At 40.9% G+C, this 22,798-nt stretch overlaps 2 protein-coding genes across 3 annotated transcripts; one reads left to right on the top strand and one right to left on the bottom strand.

The window, feature by feature from the left end:
• The first annotated feature begins 1,901 nt into the window (after positions 1–1,901).
• Positions 1,902–7,581, top strand: LOC137268368 (potassium voltage-gated channel protein egl-36-like). 2 transcript variants are annotated; one of them, XM_067802927.1, is made up of 3 exons: positions 1,902–2,301; positions 3,039–3,275; positions 4,677–7,581. In XM_067802927.1, exons 1-3 carry the CDS (start codon positions 2,083–2,085, stop codon positions 5,622–5,624), a joined length of 1,404 nt encoding a protein of 467 aa, XP_067659028.1. In that variant the 5' UTR covers positions 1,902–2,082; the 3' UTR covers positions 5,625–7,581. The 2 variants fall into 2 exon arrangements, with proteins under 2 accessions (XP_067659028.1, XP_067659029.1); XM_067802928.1 differs by lacking the exon at positions 3,039–3,275 and having other exon boundaries at positions 4,677–7,563.
• A 1,246-nt stretch (positions 7,582–8,827) lies between these two features.
• Positions 8,828–20,418, bottom strand: LOC137267756 (uncharacterized). The gene is made up of 9 exons (XM_067802204.1): positions 20,289–20,418; positions 17,986–18,066; positions 16,523–16,666; positions 14,699–14,797; positions 14,148–14,279; positions 11,868–12,011; positions 10,320–10,391; positions 9,773–9,829; positions 8,828–8,879 (listed from the first exon to the last, which is right to left on the bottom strand). Exons 1-8 carry the CDS (start codon positions 20,416–20,418, stop codon positions 9,798–9,800), a joined length of 834 nt encoding a protein of 277 aa, XP_067658305.1. The 3' UTR covers positions 8,828–8,879; positions 9,773–9,797.
• Between the last annotated feature and the right edge of the window lie 2,380 nt (positions 20,419–22,798).

Raw genomic sequence — 22,798 nt, 5'->3', positions numbered from 1 at the left:
GACCTGGGAGATACAGAGGGATTCGATCAGCCTGGTGAGGAAGATGAATTATATATCCTACACTTCAAAGACAACGTGTACAGACGGGTGCCGTTACCAGATTTAAAAGAACCCAAATGGCTGATCAACTTAACATTCACCTCACCTTATATCACATTAAATAATGGGGTTGTCTCTAAGATTAAGAACAACGGTATCTTGGCCGGGGATTTCATTCCGGAGAATACATTAGTACACATGCCATCTACTGGTTACGAAAAAAAGGGGTTAAGTGCTTATCCACACAATAAATTAACATTTAGCAGTAATCTTGATAGAATATCCTCCCCTTTCACCCTCATCATAGAAGTCTTCTTTACGTCTTTATTCCATGGAACCCCCCCAATAGTACACCAAATTTTACCCGGGGTGTCAATACGCTGGTCTTATATAAACCAATATTGTCGTATTGTTATACAACAGGATACCACGGGTCCTATAAACCACTTAATAAACCTCAGTGGGGTTTCTATTACAACAGGAAATTCTATTAGCCTCTCACCTATTGCCATGACTAGTAGTCTAGAACTTGTAGACTTCAAATTCATTGATAGATTTTTAACTGAAACCCAATTAAAATATCTTTCAAAATATACATTATAGGATGGGTCTGTACCCAGTCGTAGAGGAAGTAGCGAAGACGCTGGAAACCGTAGATGGGTTCCGCTTGAGGCAGTTATGTGATGTGAAACGTCAACTAGAACAAGACCGTGACACGCGGAAAGCACTATGTAAAAAGTACAATAGAGCTTTCAATATCGTGGACGGGGCTGACACTACCCTTATGGCAACCAGCATGGGACTAGGGGCGGCAGGTGTTGGGTTGTTGGCTACCATCGTGGCTGCACCTATCGTGCTAGGTATTGAAATAACGGCAGGGGTGGCAGGGTTGGCAGGATTGGCGCTTAAGTTAGTATCACGCAGACTTAATCGTAAGGCATTGAAACACGACGAGATCAGGGTTCTGGCCGAAGCAAAGCTGAACACAGTGAGTGAGCGTATTTCCACGGCACTCTCTGATAGTAAGATCTCAGAAGAGGAGTTTCGTTCAATCCTCTCTGAACTCAAAAAATATAACGGAATGAAACAAGATATTCGATCCAAGTCTCATAAGTCTGCTATCAGCGAGGACGAGAAAAAAAAGTACATAGAACAGGGGATACAAAAAGCTCAGCAAGCCTTTATTATGAACACCAAAGAGATCGTAGGCGGTTCACGTTAAACTGTTTCATCGATATAAACATGACATAGGCACAGACGTTAAGTAGTAGGGGCCACCGATCCTATATGGTCAGTCAAAACTTACAACATAGATAAAGTGGATATGAAAGCCGACGAACCTAACTTGTACTACTTGAGGGGTGGGCCGGGTAGGGGTTTTGTAAGAGAAGAATTATTGATCGTACCGTACGGCACAGTGTTACCTCCAACCAATACAAAGTAGGCATAGTAATTACCGCCAACTTTTTTGTAGTAGGGGTAATAGTAGCAAGAGCTAAGGGCCCAACCAAAGCCTTATTTAGTAAATAAGGCTTTGTAGAGACATTTCTTGAAAGTGTTTTAGAACTGTCATTCCCTATACTACTCGTCATGGTACCTGGTGAAGTGGTCATAGAGAAAGTTGATACACAAGGACTGAATCGTATGATACTGAAGTTTCTCAAACCCATCAATAATTAAACCACACAGAACAAACGCAAGCAGTTGTATAAGTATAAACAGAAGACAACAGTCACGGATGGCGGCGGGACGGACCCACAAGACCTATCCACATTTGTCTGTACCTAATCTGATGCTGATAAATGGTAGTGTTTGTGTGTGACATCTCCAAAAGACGAAATGACATTGCATTGGAACAATTGTAAATTGGTTTGATTATTTGATATTTCTGTTGAGTCACGATCGATCGTCAGTAGAAACTGATACACTCATGGAACGAGTCTTGGCTGGAGGTTCCATCTATATAATTGAGTTTCTGTAGCGGCGTCCAGGTATTCGAAACCATCAACCCAAGTAGAAAAGGACTCCGTGGCTCATCAAAACATGGCGGGCATTATCACCGTAAACGTGAGCGGACGTAGGTTCGAGATCGGACGAGATGTCTTGTCCAGGTTCCCTGATTCTACTCTAGGACGTCTGACGTCATCGACACAGAAGGAGGTTTTCTTCCAGAGACCTACAGCTGTGTTTAAATCCGTCCTTGGATACCACCAAACCGGCCACCTGCATCTACCAGCTTCTATGTGTCTTGGGGCTGTGCAGGTAGGTGAAAGGCTGTGTACGTCTGAGTGAAGGTGTGTGCACGTGTGTGTTCAAATGTGTCCTCGGTTACCACGAAGTCAAGTACCGGAAAGTATCAGTTTCTATGTATGTCGGGACTGTAGGGTACATGACGCGTTTGTGCATAAATGTACCAACTTCTCTGTGTCTTTGGGCTATACAGATAAGTGAAGTGTGTTTACGTGTGTGTTTAAACCTGTTCTAAGGTACTATCAAATCGATCATCAAATTTACTAGCGCCTCTGTGTCTTTGTACCAGCTTGGACAGATAAATGTGTTTACGTGTGTGTTTAGATCTGTTCTAATGTACTATCAAAGCGGTCACTAAATGTACCAGCATCTCTATGCCTTTGGGTTGTACAGATAAGTGGAGAGTATTTAGGTGTGTGTTTAGACCTGCTCTAAGGTACTATCAAAGCGGTCACTAAATGTACCATCGTCTCTACGTCTTTGGGTTGTACAGATCAGTGAAGTGTGTTTATGTATGTTTAGATCTATTCTAAGATACTGTCATAAACTTCACCTGCATATCCTAGCATATATGTGTCTTTGGGCTGTACAGAGAAGTGAGAGGGTTATGTTCGTCTGTGGTCAGGTAGGCTTTTGTCACATTGGACACATGTAGGTTGTTACATGTTCAACACAGGCTGTACTTTCAGAGTTAAAAATCACATGCACAAATGCAGAAAGCTGATTGTCTACTTTTTTATACTCAAAAGGAAGAACTGGCATTTTGGGGTCTCACGGCAAATCATCTTGAACCTTGTTGTAAAAGAAACCTAACCAAATTCAACAAGCTTCAAAAGGACTTGGAATCTTTCGAAGCGTCAATGAAGGATGATCATGACACTTTCAATGCAAGCAGCTGTTGCCAGGTATTCGGATCCTGTGTAACAAAAGGGAAACAACGCATCTGGAGCATCTTGGATCAACCGTTTTCCTCAATTCCTGCTCGAGTAAGACATTTTCATAACGCTGTGAATATGACATGACTATTATGATGCTACCACTTAGACAAAACAATAGACGGAAAGATCTAAGCTTATTGTACACATATCGCGCACAAATTTGGTTAATGGTATATCGGTAGCATTAGTTACTATGATCATATTTATACATTAAAATAGATTGCACCAAGACGTGTTCGGATTATCCTGGCATATTCAGGCTGGTTAATTTCATCATCAGCTGAGGGCCCTTGTCATTTCTGTAAGTAGCCCAGACAGCGAATGCCTTGTTGAAGCCACTTAGAACATTTCTGAGAAATAGAGACTCCTCAATACTTCTGAGGTTCTTGAGAGGCATTTGGAAGTCGGTATTCTAATATAAGACAAAATGTTATGGATGTCAACTTCTTCTTTATTGTTTACACAACGTTTCTGGGCTACTCCTTGACCCTTCATCCACCTGACACTTCTGCTTTTGCATTACTCACATTGTTAGAAGGCGTGTGCGTGACGACATGTCATGACGACATGTCATGACGACAAAAGTATCGTTTGCATACTTTATGTTTTTTCCTGCCAAACACAGAAAATCATGTATGAATAGACTCACTGGTTTCATAAAAAATAAGACCAAGTTTGTAGACAGGAATTTGTTTTAGGCTGTACATGAATTCTTTCCAAAGGATTATGTCATTGTCATTTTCCATGACGCCCTGACTCTGTTCATAGTCGATAGTCCTTGCGGTCAGAGCTACAGGCACGACGGTAATTTATAGACCCAGAAACGCCGTCATTTTTTCATAAGATATTCTGTTCCAACGGTGGACATCCACTGTCAAGGTGCTGAGTTGTCTCATTATGTTATTTTTCAATATTCGACATTTCATCGTTACATTCTTAAAGAAAATCACATATTGACGGCAACGAGTGTGTAATATTCTTTTAACGGTTTGCTTTGTCCCAATAGAACTCGAGCTATGGCATCTTGTGACTGTTCTCCTAAATTGAATGAGTGAGTTTGGCTTTACGCCGCCTTTGGCTGCAATACCACGGCGAGAGACACCAGAAAGGAGCTTCCCACATTGTACCTATGGGGGAAATCGAACCCAGGTCCTCGGCGTAACGAGCTCTCCTAACGTGACGTGCCTTACTCAGGAGGGTTGTGAGACACCCTCATGGCTAAAGTCTCCACTGGTCAAGCTGAAGACCCGTGTTCGATTTCCCAGATAAGTACAACATGCGAAGCCTGTTCACGGTGTCCACCCACCTGATATTCCAGGAGTATGGCTAAACAATGGTCTAATCCAGTCGCCCTCTCGAATGTTTTCGAGGCAAACCGATAAAGGAAGACATTATGGATGGTATATAACCTCAAATTTTAATACATAAAGGTCATTTTGATATTTTCAGGTATATTTCGTCATGTCGTCGCTAATGGTGATCCTGTCGGTGTTGGTGGTATTTTTGCAGTCAATGGATTGCTTCAAGACAACAATGACATTTGATTTATGGAAGGAATACTACGGCGATCAGTTCGAAGACCACAAAGACCAGATTCGAGTCTTGACGAGTTCCAACCCTGGTGAAATCAAGGATATCCTTGTAAAACACAATAAAACTACCACTCAACTCATCCAAAACTATACTCTTCCCTCGGGTGTGCTTTTAGATAATGAGGTGTTCGACATCATAGGGGTATCACTCACATTTTTCTTTCTGCTGGAACTCCTCTTGAGACTGCTCACGTGTCCAAATATCATCCGTTTCTTCATGTCCATCATGAACTGGGTGGACATTCTGGCTGTTGTAATTGCTTGCACTGACTTTATATTTCATCATTTAAGAAGAATAGAACAGTTCAAGGAAAACTCCATGGATTATCTCGGGGCGTTCCAGATACTCAGAGTCTTAAGACTCTTCAGACTTGCGAAACACATCACAGGGGCTAAGGTGTTGAAATACACCGTGCTCACTTCCTACAAAGAGTTTGGGTTCATGATCCTACTGATTTTCATCAATACCATTGTGTGCGGTACTCTTGCCTACACAGTCAACGCTGACAAAATGAAAGATCTACCCTTTGCTGCCTGGTGGGCTATGGTCACCATGACAACCGTGGGTTATGGTGACGTGGTACCTTCTAACCACGAGGGCAGACTTGTCGGCGTGTTGTGTGCGTGTATGGGTATAATGACCTTGGCTCTGACAGTGCCACTGTTGGTAGACAACTTTGTCACATTCTACTCGTATGCTTCCAGGAACTCAGATTCTAAGGAGCTAACCAGGATGGAGAAGGTCAAGGTTGCACCAGTAATGGCGTGCGAATCTGACGATCGTACAGAACATTGTAATACATAAGATACAATAATTTGTACGTCCTCTGTTAGATATTCTGGGAATTAAAATGTAAAACTAAATTCAATGTAGTATACATGACGCACACTATTTAAAGCTTTGTCTCTTACACGTGTCATTACTCCTTTGGAATTATAAGATTAATATTTTTCATTTAGCCCCAAGGAATTGCATTGCGATTCTGGCTAAGCACTAGTAAAGAATGACAAAGATTCAAAATGGTGAAAATGTGTTAGGATGGGCAGATGGGTTAAGAGGGATAATTTGTTCTCAGGAGTTACGTACCAATGTAACAAGCACATGCTGATTCAAACATACACACCACATATTTTGGTCCTCTTTTCTAAATCACCATGCTGTGTGATCGTAGATATTTTTGGCAAATGCAGCTTACATTTTATGATGTACGTCTTCACAAAGGACACCGCAGCCATGTGCATAATACACGCTTGTTGATTACCTGGCTGTCCTACCAGCAATTACCCTCTCTGGCAAGAAATTGCGAAAGGGTACATAAAGACCGTTTGTCAAACAACTGTTTATTCGGGTGTTCAAAATTATGATACAAATCACCAGAGTCCATTCGTCGATTTAATGGGACGGCAAAATTTGGTTTTGTTGCAAATATTAGATTTTGTGTTAGTGAGCAAATTTTCGGGCTAAACTGAAATCAAAGGGACTGTAACAGAAACTTGATGTTCCGTCCGAATTATGTTATTGGTGGTACCAAAGGGTTAGTGACTAAGCATTACGTTGTTCAGCCCACCTATTAAATCACACTGGCTTATAAGAGTGGAGATAACAATAAGATAATATCGGTATACAACGGTTCTGAATGATGTTTGTAATTGATAAATCGTAAATGTATCTTTGTATATATCTGTGCACTGTGACGAATGGGTGACGATATATGGATGAACTACGTCTTTTTGCTGTGAGAACGACGTTTCGGTGCAGGTTCTAACACCGTTATCAAGGAAGTGATGGACAGCATATGGATAGGGGAGCATATATACAAGTTAGAGGAGATGTACAATAGGGACTGGGAAGCCGGACACGATAACTACAACACGACAACAACACCTATCAGTGATGTATACATAAGCGGGGGGTTATCGTTGATGACGATCTTTAATGAGCTCGTAGTATAGTGATGTCGTTCATCATGGCATTGTTTGTACACTGAAGACAAGTTAACTGTATAGTGATGTCGTTCATCATGGCATTGTTTGTATAGTGATGTCGTTCATCATGGCATTGTTTGTACACTGAAGACAAGTTAACTGTGTAGTGATGTCGTTCATCATGGCATTGTTTGTACACTGAAGACAAGTTAACTGTGTAGTGATGTCGTTCATCATGGCATTGTTTGTACATTGAAGACAAGTTAACTGTATAGTGATGTCGTTCATCATGGCATTGTTTGTACACTGAAGACAAGTTAACTGTGTAGTGATGTCGTTCATCATGGCATTGTTTGTACACTGAAGACAAGTTAACTGTGTAGTGATGTCGTTCATCATGGCATTGTTTGTACATTGAAGACAAGTTAACTGTATAGTGATGTCGTTCATCATGGCATTGTTTGTACACTGAAGACAAGTTAACTGTATAGTGATGTCGTTCATCATGGCGTTGTTTGTACATTGATGACACGTACGTTTCTACCGTTTTTAATGCTTACCATATACTATTTCAATACGTAGGGATTATTCGACTTACAAGATTGCTGAAATGCAAATGATGAAACTAAGGAGAATAATGAAGAGAAAAAGGGCGAACATGTGACAATTCATTCCATGTGTTTTGAAATGTTGCACATGTAGGAATGTGTACTGTTTTCATTTGCATTGGCTTTAGCCAGAAGTATACTCGCAAAATGGAATATTCCCTGTTTTTTTTTCAGTGGTATATATTTGTATTATTGTTTGGAACTTCAATAAAAAAAACTTACCCATAATGATTGAGTTGAATCGATACCTTCTTCAAGTGCAGAATGATGACTCATTCATGTTTGATGTGATGCTGTTTGAGTTTGGTTATTGGTCAGCGTTTTGGTCAACCGTCATTTGTGAAATATGCATGGGGTCTTTCGATGTGAGCTTTGCATTATCTCACTGTAAACGCTTATGTAAGTGTACGAAATGTTCACGTCTGAAACAAATCGACGGTACTGTGCGTGTTATTTTCCCCATTACATATGACCCGTGAATGTCCGGGGTAAAATATGCCTTCAGGAACCCATGCTTGCCATAAATGGCGACTAACGGGATCGGGTGTTCGGCTTGCTGACTTGGTTGACACATGTCATCGGTTCCCAGTTGTGCAGATCGATGCTCATGCTGTTGATCACTGGATCGTCTGGGCTAGACTTGATTATGTACAGACAGCCGCCATATAGCTGGAATATTGCTGAGTGCGACGTAAAACTAAACTCACTAAACTAAACTTTGAAATAAGAATTATTTGGTTCTAATATGTATTTGTTTCGATGTGCATATCATATTTTGTTATTGTCCTCCACTTGAACCTTTTGCAAGACCAAATCTGTGACATCGAGATTGTTATGTTCTGACTCTTAAAGGATGATACCCGTTCAGATCCGGGTTAGAATCGGCTGTCACCAGCCCATCATAAACGGTGACTTACAGGATAGGATGGTCAGACTCGCTGACCTGGTTGACACATGTCATCGTACTCCAAAATCGATGTTCATGATGTTGATCACGGGATTGTCCAGTCTCAAGTACTCACAGACAGCCGCCAAATACGTGGAGAAGTGCTGAGTAGCAGCGTTAAAAAGCAACAAAAAAACTAATATTAAAATGTTGGCAAAATCGTGAGTGAGTGAGTTTCGTTTTACGCCACTTTTAGCAATATTCCAGCAATATCACGGCGGGGGACACCAGAAAATGGGCTTCACACATTGTACCCATGTGGGGAATCGAACCCGGGTCTTCGGCGTGACAAGCGAACGCTTTAACCACTAGGCTACCCAACCGTCCCCGTTGGCACAATAGTAAGACTTGTAACTCTACTTGTATTGTTATGCCCCTGTTTAGTGCAATGTCTGAGCACACCTTTTGTGATTTGGAAAATCGGTATCCCTGCACACAAAGTGGAAGTACGGCTCTACGCGTCTACATAACCAGGTGATCACGATTCCTCTACAAAGGAGCAGGAATACCAAGAATACAACAACGAGACTTGCTTCGTTATTTATTTATATGTAGTCTGGGACACAACTGATGCAACGTGCTGAAACAGAGACAAAACAATACAGGGCGAGGCAGTGTGTAAACTTGATTCATTATATATTTAGAGGTATTCGGATTCATAGTGCTCACAACATCCCGACAGGAGAAAAATACAAAGGGAAGCACCGATCGAACTTCCGGCAGTTAATACACAGGGCCCTGGGTCAAGATTTCTGAGGCTCTCTTAGCACTAAGATAATCGTAAGTGGCATACATTAACATAAACTTACGACTGTCTTAGCGCTAAGAGAGCTTCGAAAATCTAGGCCTTGTTTCACAAAGTCATCGTGCAGCTGCGACTGTCGTATCTCCTATACTGTGTCTTGATTTTCGAAGCTCTCTTAGCGCTAAGATGTAAGTTAATGTTAATGAGTGGCATCTTAGTGCTATAAGAGCTTCGAAGATCTACGCCCTGTAACACAGACTTACGACAGTCGTACTGCAGCGACAGCTGTGGGAAACATGGTCCTGGTTCACGATCCACAAAGCATTCGTAGCTACGACATTCGTAAGTATATGGCAAACGTTAGAGATACAACAGGCCGTAATGTTCCCAAAATGAGTAACCATGTTCTGTTCAACTCTAACGGCGAGGCGGCGAGGTAGCCTTGCGGTTACAACGTTCGCTCGTCATGCAGAAGGCCAGGATTCGATTCCCTATGTGTGAAGTCCATTTCTGGTGTCGTGATATTGCTGTAATATTGCAAAAGCAATAAAACCCGACTCGCTCACTCATTCGCATCTGGTGTCATTCACGATCCGTTCAGAATTGTTTGTTTCTTTGTGTTCTTTTTCTTTTGTCTTTTACAAGCAATATGTTTTACGGTAGGTACGGTATATATTTTCAGGAAGTGATTTTGAATTAATCTTTAAGCTATTGTTGAGGTAACCTACCGTTGCATTGGTCTGTTTTGGACAGCTAACGGAATACCAGGTCGGTATGTTCTTCATCTGAAATGAAAAGTAGGTAACAGTTTCGTGGTTGTTTCATTTTATTTTGTTTCATTTGTTGTTGTTGTTGTTGTTGTTGTTGTTACTGCCGCTGCTGCCTCACGCCTCATTCAGCAATATGTCAGCTGTATGACGGCGATCTGAAAGCAATCGAATCTGGACCAGACAATCCAGTGATCAACATCCTGGGATACGATGACATGTCTCAGCCAGGTCAGGCAGGCAGGTTTGAATGCCTTGACTATATTGAATGCATTGGTGTATTGCATTTATTAACTATATTGAATTTGTTTATTGTTTTGACTATAGTGATTGGTATACCATACTCACTGAATTGGTTACAGGTCGAATGACACTGGCAATGTTTTAAGGCGCCAGACTGAAAATACGTTCATTCCGAGGCAAATCGTTTTCGTGGCGTATGAAAATGAATACTGGTCGTTACTGATCAAATATATAGGGTACAAAAGCATTTGTCCTTTTTACATACCTGCACTGTCAGTCCTCTCATCGGTTGTTGGTTCGCTTTCTCCTACCACCATATCTTCTGCCTCATGTTTTTCTGTTCAAAAGTAGAGTTTAACGAGAGTTATTTCCCTTTCAGAAAACTTCCAAACCATAAAATGCTCATTGTTACTCCACACTGATGGGAGAGTGTGGTTAGTGCATATCGAATGCATTCCAATACAATGCTTTATGGATAACAACTTCTTTATTTGTTACCACGAGGTTTCTGGGCTATTCCTTGACCCTTCGTCGGGTGGTACATAAATAAAGAAGTTGTTCTCCATAACATTTGTCCTGTGTTTCCACGCCAACTCCTAAATAACATTGAAGAATATATAACGGCATGGGACAATGTTCATGCTATCTCTCACAGGCATTTCTGCTCCATCCGGAGTGGGGTAGCTGAGTGGTTAAAGCGTTCAGTCGTGAAGACCTGGGTTCGATTCCCAAAATAAATACAATGTGTAATGCCTACCTATATTGTTTGTATCCCCGCAATGATATTGCTGGAAAATTGCCCATTGGCCAAAGTGTCGTAAACCCGTACATGTTCGCTCACTGCAGACCTTGGTTTACTTGGAATATTGTTACGTAGGGCTTTGAGCCAACAAAGTCTACAACTCATGGCTGAGAATGTGGCACAGAGAAATAATTAGGATCATGTTGCAGGGATAAAATATTACTGTCTTGCACCTCATCATGAACATTTACAGGTCACATTCTGGGTCCGGGATGAAAAGGAAAATGAGTTCCAAGGTGGGTGTTTTGTGCCTCATTGTCAATCTTTTGCAACGTTTGAAATGGTAAAGCACCTAGAAGCCAATCCACAATCATGCCGAATCAGATTCAAACCAACAACAAACCCTTCTGATTCAATATAACTAATTAATAAACTAAAATATTCAGTGAGTATGATCGCGTGTAATATTCTCACCTTGGTGCTTCTGCTGCCTGAAAGGAACCAGTCTGAATGATCGCTTGTAATACTCTCACCTAGGAGCTTCTGCTGCCTGAACAGACTCAAGATGAATGATCGATATCCCTGAGTAATGTCATTCTCACCTAGGAGCTTCTGCTGCCTGAACAGACTCAAGATGAATGATCGATATCCCTGAGTAATGTCATTCTCACCAGGAGCTCTGCTGCCTGGACAGAGCCAAGATGAATGATCGATATCCCTGAGAAATGTCATTCTCACCTAGGAGCTCTGCTGCCTGAACAGACTCAAGATGAATGATCGATATCCCTGAGAAATGTCATTCTCACCAGGAGCTCTGCTGCCTGAACAGACTCAAGATGAATGATCGATATCCCTGAGTAATGTCATTCTCACCAGGAGCTCTGCTGCCTGGACAGAGCCAAGATGAATGATCGATATCCCTGAGAAATGTCATTCTCACCTAGGAGCTTCTGCTGCCCCAACAGACTCAAGATGAATGATCGATATCCCTGAGAAATGTCATTCTCACCTAGGAGCTTCTGCTGCCTGAACAGACTCAAGATGAATGATCGGGAGTAAAAATAGTCTCACCTTGGTGCCTCTGCTGCCATTGTTGTTTCTTCTTTGCTAACCACTTCTGTTTCCAGGCGGATACGCCATCGTTGCCACCATGATGACCGCGAAGACCATGTCCAGTGTCACGATGGTTCTTGTGATGGTGAAATCCTTTCCAAGCTGAAATATAATTCTGAATTTGTATTCTGCATCTTCAGGTCACCAACTAAAACTCATAGTAACTTTTACGTGGTCACTTTGTGAGCACGGATGTGTTCCAACCCCATAGTCACCCGCCATGGTATTGCGAGAATATTCATAAGAAGTAAACTAAAGCCACTCACTGGGCTTTTTTTTTTTTAAAAAAAACTGTTATAATGTTATAAATTTGTAAATGAACGTGATATGCTGTAATTTACATACATGGATATATATACGAGACAATTAACACAATAAGGTGGGCATTGAGGTGTGTAGGCAATAACACACACACACACACACACACACACACACACACACACCATGACTGAAATCTCTAGTCACTTCATAAAATGACTGGAATTCGGCCCTGGGAGTTGCAATATCTGACTGAAATGGTTCGTTGGTGATGCTTCATACATGACAACTTTGACTATAGTTCACGGTAAGCCTAGATATACCTAGAGCCGGGGTTCAGTCGAAAGGACCAATGGCGACATGCTTGTTGCCTCGATCGCAGACTCTGTGGGCCTATGAGTATTAGATTTATAATCAGTTTGACATTTGCCCTGAGCGTCTTTGACAACCACAGACATTAACAAAGACACACGTGTTTCCTTGCGAGAAGTAGTTTCCATGTCACCCATATGTGGTAGGCGGGGTTTTGACAAATGTGGCTGTTCAGGACAAATAAGCGCAAGTGCTTAGGGCAAAGCTGAGATATAACAGTCGTTGCCATAATAGCTTAAACTGTTGTAACAAGTAATAATTGTTTGTGCCACGACCTGCCCATCTGTATATAAGCTAAATAATGATTGTAATCTTATTATTTGTATATGAAATAAAAAATGTATATTTTGTTTTGCCATACATGAAGTATCACCAACGAACAACCATTTAGGTCAGACAGTGAAACTCACAGGGCCAAATTTCAGTCATTGCATGAAATGAGAGATTTCAGTCATTTTATGACCTGACTAACCAAAACTTCACGAAATGACTAATTACACAGTCTGACTGTAGGTTACATTCCAGCTTGGCAACGATACAAGAATTTGTATCGAAACGTCACACCGTGACAAAGAAGTTGGTACCCAGAAAGTTTGTCAGTTTTGAACTTCCCAACTTCTAAAATGTCATTCACAGAAGTTGATGTCAGGCGTGTACTACTAGTCTAGTATTTAAATCAGTTCCACCCGCAAATACTGGGCGCTGTTATATCTAGAATCATACTTATGGTGCACGTGATTCGAATCCACGATAAGAGGTTGACCTCGTGACCATGGGAGGCGAATCTGCATATCGCATTGCGATGCGTCAGCTAGTGATGACTAATGTGAAAGTGTTTTCACAAATGCTGAAACCACTTCTACCTTTACACTTTTAGTCTGTAATTATTTTTGCAAGTGTCCATTTTTGTAACTACACAATCTGCTTACTGTGTGGTATTTGATTGATTTTCTGCAGTTTTCTTTCAGGTATAATATGTTCTTTAAAAAACGTGAAATTCATTCATTCACGATTGAAAAGCTTGGGACATATCTCGGAGTCAGCTGATGTTCATATGCTGATAGAGAGCATCATTACATGCACTGCCATATGAAAAAAAACAGGCTAGAAACAATCACTGACAACCGTGTAATGCAAGATGATTGTCACAATTAATGGTCTACAATAAAAATTTGTAAGTCAAGAATGAATCCCCATGCACATGTATGAGGACCACTTCGTTTTACACTTGCATCTCAAGTGTTGTGCGAAAGGGCGGTGAGAAAGATGGTGGTGCGGTCACAAGATTTGTGAACGCTTACATTTCCTATCCAAAATGAGAGTTCTATTTTCTAAGATCATGTGGCAAGAGGTATTACACAGGATAGGGTGTTATTACTTTGAATGAGTTGAAGATATATATGGCAGTCTGGAAAAAAGCACATCTTAATTACTGGACCCTCTCCATAGACCATACGAGTACTAAAGAACACATAAAAGATGTATCGGCAAAACAGCATAAAACAATGAGGACGGTCTGAGGGATAAAATCAGTCAGATCAGACCAGCTTTAAGATCGAACTGTGTTTCGGGTTTTTATCCCCAAGGAAACAGGAGAGGACTGTTTACCATGTTTCGTCGGAGATGACACCTGGTTCTCATTTTTGGGCTGCTCTACGTATTCTCCGAATTTTCCATCCTTCCAGTTGCTCCATAAGCTACGGAGGTATTTCTCTGTCTCATCCGGCGAGTACTTGTCCTCTGAAATCAGTCGGAACAGTTGCTGCATTAAGTTGTTTGTTCACCTGTTGTTAACGTCCGCTCAGCAAAATTCCAGCCATATGGCGGCAATCTGTAAATAATCGTGTCTGGACAAGACAATCCCTTGATCAACATTACGAAGGTCGATCTACACAATTGGGACACGAGGACGTGTCAACTAAACTAGCGATCCTGACCACTCGATCCCGTTAGTCGCCTCTTACAATAAACTTACAAACATTTTCCCTGATACGCATACACTTTGAAACGACGTGTTCCTCATAATAAAGAAATTTAAGATCCATAACTTCTCTAACTTATGTGAATCACCACTAAATACCCTTCAAAGAGTGTATATGAAACCAAGCCGTTAACAGTGTATTTAGTTAGACTTTGTTGATAAAGAAGGTCATATTTACGCTTTTTTTCTAGGTCTTTCTTCAGATCTTCGATCCGGTCAGGAAGCTTGGCAAGTCGCTCCTCATTCTCTTTCAAAGATTTTGAGAAGCCTTCGTTGCCTGAAATCAATACAAACATTTGATAAAAAAAACAACAACGAAAAATAGAGATTATGAGTTAACTGTTTCTGTATCGTGACAGTTATATACTCGCACTGCAAATGTAGTAACGTGTGGGCCAGACAATCCAGTGATCAACAGCATGAGCAATGATCTGCGCGAATGAGAACCGATGACACGTGTTAACCAAGTCAGCTAGGTTGACCATCCGATCCCATTAGTCGCCTCTTACGACATAGTCGCCTTTTATGACAAGCATGGGTTGCTGAAGATCTTCAAGAGCGTGTCAATATCGTATCATCAATGTAGTATAACTTGGTGATTTTTGGATTACGCTTTCTCAGTAAGATGGGGATCCTAGTACTACTGTTAGGTTGAGTACCATCCGGGATTCGAACCCAAACCCTCAGATTCAGGTTCCTAATCGCCAGCACCCAGTGACCCTCAGCCACCGCTGCTGCCAATGAGAACGTATTATCCCACATATAACATATATTCCATTTGACAGCTTTTCTAAAACACACCGTGTATTCACTGTGTATGCTAGATTAGAAATTCATATATTTTATTCTTACTTATTATGTTCAGCATAAGGGAATACATAGTAGAAATAATCTCTCCTCATCTGATATTTTTTTTATACAAAAGCTGCTGGAAAGTAGCTTTGGAAACTGACTGAATTGAACAATAATATGTCTATCTTGTCTGAAATAAAGCCAAATGACTTGTTTAGAACGCTAAGGGAACGTAATCGGGGCCTGTTCATGGCATCAAACAAATCAGAGAGCGAGACCCCCGATGACCGATCCTGCCGCAAACGTAGCCGAGAAAAAACGTGTACCCAATTTGGATGCGGTAACCAAGTCATTAACTGTCATCGAAATATTGCAAAGGCAAAAGTGAAAAAAGCAAAAATCTTGCCATCGAAAATACACCTCTATTTTGTATCATCGCAGCCATTGAACACAGGTGAATAATTTCGTGATGTCGGATTGGCTTATTACATTGCTAACGCAGCCATTCTATGAGAGACTGAGTGAGTGAGTTTAGTTATACGCCATTCACAGCACTGTTCTATTTGTATTGTGGCGGTCTGAAACATTTCTGGACCAGACAATCCCGTGATGAGCTGCATGAGCATCGATCTGCGGAATTGGGATGCGATGAAATATGTGAACCATGTCGGCGAGCCGGACCACCCCATCCTGTTAGTTGCCTCTTACGAAAAGCGTAGCTTACTCACGATCAGTTCTAACCCGTATCTTCACGGCTTCATATGATAGACGCAAATATTAGGTTGTTCCTGGCATCCGTTGTCAAAACAGTCTTTAACGCTTCATGTCTCTTTTAAGTATCACGGGCAGTGGGGTGGTCTAGTGGTTAAAGCACTATCTTGTCATGCCGAAGACTCGGGTTCGATTCCCTACTCGTGAACAGTGTGTGAAGCCGATTTCTGGTGTCCCTCTTCGTGATATTGCTGGAATATTGCTAAAAGCTGCGTAAACCCACACTCACTCTCAACCATTCTACGTGCCACAAGGAGCAGTGCGGCAGCTAAGTGGTCAAAGTATTATGTCGTCAGTCAGACCACCCGGGATCGATTCCCTACATGGGAACAATCTGAGACATCCATTTCTGGTGTTTCTGTGACATTGCTTGAATACTGCTAAGAGCGGCGTTAAATCATACTCAGTCAAATATCAAAGGTAAAATGTAATTCATCACCTGTATGTATTTCCTTCTTGATTCCTTTGGTGTACTTGTAAAGTTTGTCAATGTAAGCATCCATTCTTTTCAGCTCCTTGTTCATCTTCTCGACCTCCATCGCCAAGGATGGAATCTCCACGCTCAGCATCTCCTTCTCTGTGACTGTAGTACGCAATACCAGTTATGAGTATCTATCTACACACACACACACAACAGAGCACGCTACATGTCGTGTCTGCATGGATCAGAAGGACCGTGGTGTTACAATATGCACGAGATTAGATGTATCAAATAATACTGATTAATATATATCCAGCTGAATGGGTTGGTCTCAAAATTCAGGACTGGTTATTGTACTAAGTTGCGCAATACGACGGAAGCCAGTGAGCAGGAAACGACACTATTGTGTAATCAATGTTGTGACAGCGATATTTGCTGGAAGCACAGTAACACCATACTCATTTCGTCAATATTCTCTGATTAAATTCCAATAGTTATAACCTGAAATGGATAATTCTATACACAAATGTAGGAAATGGAAGCTACTGTATTGTTTTTAATTCTCGTTCTTAAATTCTCTGTGAGAACACGTAGCATCCTCAAGATTTGTGAGCGAGTGAGTGAGTGAGTTAATATTTAACGTCACGTCGGCATTGTTATTATGACGTATATTTCTGACGTTTTTAAAGAATCTGTAAACATCATACAACATGTCGTCAAAGGACAGTACAACAACTAGACAATCACAGTTCGAAGTAAAAACTAATAACACTATTTGGACAGTACTTGATATTTCCACAAAGGCTATAGATCCCCAGAAACTGAAGGTAGATCACCACAGTTAATATTGTAGTTCTAACTTCCGTGATGGTTGCAATGAAGTCCATTTCTCACAGTGCTACACAGGGGTGGATACCTATGGCGCAAAACAATACTCACTCACTATAATGTAGAAGTGAATGAGTGAGTTTAGTTTTACTCAGCAATATTTCAGCTATATGGCGGCGACCTGTAAATAATCGAGTGATCAACAGCATGAGCATCGATCTACGTAAACGGGATACGATGACATGTGTTCAAGTATGTCAGCAAGCCTGACCATCCGATCTCATTAGTTGCCTCTTACGACAAGCAATTCTAACCCGAATTTTGACTGGAACAACACTGTATACATAACAGGAGCTTGTCAGACAGTACTGTTCACTGTGAAACAATGTTCCAAGTTTGTAACAGTGTGCCATGGTTACGTCAGTGGTGTTATATATTTACCCCTGTGCTATATTGGAATACCGTTCTGAAAGGTATTCTCAACCGTGGTCGTGCGGTAGCCGAGTGGTTAAAGTGTCCGCTCGTCGCGCAGAAGACCCGGGTTCGATTCCTCACTTACTCCATACTCACTCACTATATTCTCAACCGGGGACTCCTCTGGAGTGTTTACTCGCAGCAGTGCGTAACATTCAACACAGGCGAATTTCACTCACTGTTGTCCTCGAGGGCCGAAACTCTTTCCTCCAGATTCTTCAGTTCAAGATCATCGTCTTCTGACTCCGGAAACAGTTGTGCTGAAACATGCAAACCAGGGTTCCGAGGAGTTATTGACGTCACGGCCTGTCGAAAGTCTTCAGTTTGCCATAGATTAACAATGTCGTATCGCTACCAGCGCTTTGTGGATCGGACCGTATCATCTCTTAGATTAGATGTGGTTAACGCTGTATTAAAGGTCACATGCAACAAAAAAAATCAAACATAATTAAAACACAATTATCACCTTTTCATGATATATAAAAATGCATAACTGCTGATAAAGAAAAAACAACAAATAAACAAACTATAAGTGTATAATCTCAAATCAAAAGTGCAATATTTAGTACTTGGGTTTACTTCCCTCGAAACGAAGCAGCCACGATACCGGACCCAGTCAGAGCCGGTGGGTGTGCACTCAATGTACCGCAGCTTTTTCATTGGCCTTTGATTCATTTGCCGATACGCTCAGTCCTTGTTTATGGCGTATAAGCCCAAGTGGTGTAGCATGTGTTCAGTGATTGCAGTTGTGCGTTGCATATTGTCATTAGCAGACAGACACGCAAACACATAAGTGTCAATAAACCAGACATTAAGTTTCCTCTGCGACAGTCTGCTTATCACAATCAACATGTTTGTTCTGGGGTTTTTTTCTATGTAACGAGTAGATTATTTAGTTGTGTATACAACCAAATGTAGTCTTCTGCTCAAGACCTCATACTCTGGACAGACATAATGTTTCAAGCTCCGCGAACCTATTCACTGTCCATGAGCGCAGCTCTTGAAACCACTTCCGACCCCACCCCCACCCCCACCACACAACCCACCCCACCCCCACCCCCCAACTCTGGGGGAACATTAGTGAATCTTTTGAACTCCGATTTCTGGGGCTATTTTTCCTCGCGGTTTCTTTCTATTTAATAGGTTGAATTCGCATTTTTGATGATGTGTTTCGGTAAGTACAAACCGAAAGCTTTCAGAATCTGCAAAGTTGTGTCGTTACGTTACATGTGACCTTTAAGCACTGTACTTCCATTCCACTATGTCAGCTGTATGTGGGGCGAAACCCCGGAATAATGCAAGTCTTAAACATTTGTCATTTTGGTGAAAACCGCACACACAGGAATTGTGTTGACACACCTAGACACGTAACTGGGATTCGACCCCCATCGTAGGCCGCTACAGAGCTCAAGGGACACAACTCTGCGTCAATTGCCTCGATTATGGCGACTGGCCTTCATTGGTGTCCCCGATTAGAAGGAACTGGGTGTGAAATTAGTCGAGTAATGATTAAGCGGATATAAAGAGCAAACTACTTTGCATGGTTTCAAAGACACACAGCACTGACCAACGAATCGTAAATACACTGATACAATTATTTGAAATAATAATAATAATTATCTGAACACTTACCGATAAAATGACCCATATATTAGTGTTAAAATGTACGAACTGCTCTTCCGTATTAGAAAGTGAATGAGTGAGTTAGGATTTGTTGTCACATTGGCAGTATTTCAGCCATATTGTTACTAAAACAAGTAATACATTCATGACTAGATGTGTGACGATACAGAAAATTCACGATACGATACGTATCGCGATATCTTGAAACGATACGATTCTATTCGATGGACGTCACGACATGCTGTCTTTAGATATTTTCTTTCTTTATTCTTTTAAAAATTAACAATGTTAAGGTCAACGACAAGTATCACGATAAGAAAAAATATCGATATGTTTATCGTCCGATAATGTTTCACGATTATCGATACTAAGATAAATCGTCACGGCTCTATTCAGGACACATGAAATCAGAATATACGAATCGGTGGAAAAAGGACAATAAAAACAATTAGAATATCACAGATGTGGAATTAAAGGATGCGTGTCAGTTTAAAACTGTTGAAAATGCAATATATGAAAAGCTGTTGATCCCAACTGCTGACGGTTTTCGTTTTAATTTGCCAATGGCGTTACTGAGAAATTAGAATAACATGCAATCCCCTAAGTTTTGTCGGGGTGGCGGTGTAGCTTCGTGTTTAGGGCGTTCCACCGTCACGCCGAACATCCGGGTTCGATCTCCAACATTTGTACAGGGTGAGGCCCATTTCAGGTGACCCCCGACGTGATGTTGATGGAATATTGCTTACAAATGGCGTAAAAGCATACTCACTCACTCACTCACTCACTCCATAGCATTTGTCACAATGCATCGACAATCAAAACATTACATATCATAATATGAAATAAATAACCTATTTACCATCCTCATTCACCTCCTGTCCGTGGACAAATGCCGACGTCAGCACGACAGCAAACACGACGAGACACTTCATCTTCTCTGGTATGGTGAGGTGAACGATAGCACCTCCTGTTATAAACCATCTTCTCATTCGTGATGAAACACATTACTGTGCAAACTTGACGTATTGGCGTCTTTGAAACAATGAGGTTCGAAAAAATCTATGGGAACAAGAAAGTCCGTTTTTCTTTGAACTATTGGAACTATAAAGGGAGCCTTTGCTGAGATACTTACCAAACATGTAATGTACAGTATTTTGTGTGACCATGGATTTAGCACGAACTTGCCTCGTTAATTAGGCCTGAAAACATTCTGGGGTTTTTCTCTCTCATAATAACACTACCCGTGACGGACTCTACTTCCCAGACACTTTTATTGACCTCAGCACGGAAAATGTATAACGGTGTATTTTATTTGAAGATATTTTCACAATAACACACACTGCAGGTGTGTCAGCGCGATCATTTTTTTGTGATGATGACCTCGTCGACGTGTTCGTTGTATGTATGTATGTATGTATGTATGTATGTATGTATGTATGTATGTATGTATGTATGTATGTATGTATGTATGTGTGTGTGTATGTGTGTGTGTATGTATGTATGCATGCATGCATGCATGTATGTATGTATGTATATGTATGTATGTATGTATGTATGTATGTATGTATGTATGTATGTATGTATGTATGTATGTATGTATGTATGTATGTATGCATGCATGCATGCATGTATGTATGTATATGTGTGTATGTATGTATGTATGTATGTATGTATGTATGTATGCATGCATGCATGCATGCATGCATGTATGTATGTATGTATGTATGTATGTATGTATGTATGTGTGTTCGTGTGTGCGTGTGCGTGTGTGTGTGTGTGTTGGGGGGGGAGGGGTATTGAAAGGTATTGTTTTGTTTTTTGTGGGTGTGCTAGGACAGGGCTTGTGTCCTTCCACTGGTTTTCAACTTGCAGAGGCGGCGCTTCGGAAACGAGAAAAGAAAACGTTTTCGTAAGTTTGAAAATTCGGTGATTTCCCATTTTTGCAGTCTGTTGTGCACTGGACCTTGCGGGTATTATATCTCACTGCCAAAATTGGGACAACTAGTGTGACCAGTTAAGATCAATTAAGTTTCGTTAGTAAGGTGGTACCTAATTTGCTACTGGGGCAATTAGTTTCAATGGGAAAAAATATAAAGGTTGGAATAATAATTTCTGAGTAGATGGATGTTTTATTTAGAAAGAGTATTTATAAGAGGTGTGACGTTACAGAAAATCACGATACAATACGTGTCACGATATCTTGAAACGATACCATTTGATGGACATTGCTAGATAGGTTCTTTACAATTGTAGAATTTTTACATCCAGTAACTGTGGAAATTTGGACATACTCGTCAATATCTAGTGAAAATTAGCAATTGTAAGGTCAACAATACGTATCACGATACGAAAAAGAATGGCGATATGTTTATCATCCGATAAAGTATCACGGTTATCGGTACTACGATATATCGCCACAGCTCCAGTATTTATAGATCTGCTTGTGGTAATGTGCTGGCTGGTGTTATTGAACATTAGAAATACTGTGCAAATGTATTGCGAATAAAATAATCATTACCAACATTCTTTGTTATTCTGCTCTCTTGTTTACTCTACACAGGAGTCGATTAAACCAATTCCGACTCATTCACGATGTGTCAAACGGTTAACTATGAGGCGTGAGTCATAAAGTGCCCATACCGGGACAACTTTTGTAGCTTGTCAGCCAGGGGTGAAACATGGCTGCTGAAAATGGGACTTCCAGAGGAGAGAATAGACAAAAAACTCCGGGCGGAAGAGGGTCAGCACAGAAAAATAGACCCCTAATACTGTAAAGAAAAAGATATCTTGCTGCCTCAAAGAGTGATTTACGATCTGCATATTATCAAGGAACGGACAAAATCCCAACCAAACAAAATCCCGCAGGACAATTATTCTGTGGACAAACTCCCACACCAAAATGACCACTATAGGACAAAATCACCAAGAATCCGGTAAATTATCAAATACTTGACTCTTGCTAAATTACAAGCGTGGATTAACTCACTGCATGATCAAGGCATGGTGATGTTGACACTAATAATGACTTAAGCACAGCTCCTAAGCACAAGGTCATGGAGTTCTGTACCGGAAATGCAGATCGCAAATCCGAAGAATAACAAATTCATAACTAACATTTTCATCTTTTATTTGAAATATGTTGGGACATATTCATAGATGTAAATATAAAATCAGTATTATTGATTAGGAAATGCTAAAACTGAACACCATTTTGTTGACCTGGTGTCTCATTTTCTATTGCGTCGAACCGACTTTTGCGTCTATCAGGTCCAAATATACATGTGGAAACTATTTCTAGAAGCCTACGAAATATTCATGTAAATTAAACAAATTTTGACAGTAAAATATAAATTAAACAAAATTCCATCC

Source organism: Haliotis asinina, chromosome 16 (assembly GCF_037392515.1).
Source record: "Haliotis asinina isolate JCU_RB_2024 chromosome 16, JCU_Hal_asi_v2, whole genome shotgun sequence".
NCBI lineage: Eukaryota > Metazoa > Mollusca > Gastropoda > Lepetellida > Haliotidae > Haliotis > Haliotis asinina.
Note: the sequence above shows the minus strand (reverse complement) of the source record. Positions and strands in the feature narration are given on the sequence as shown.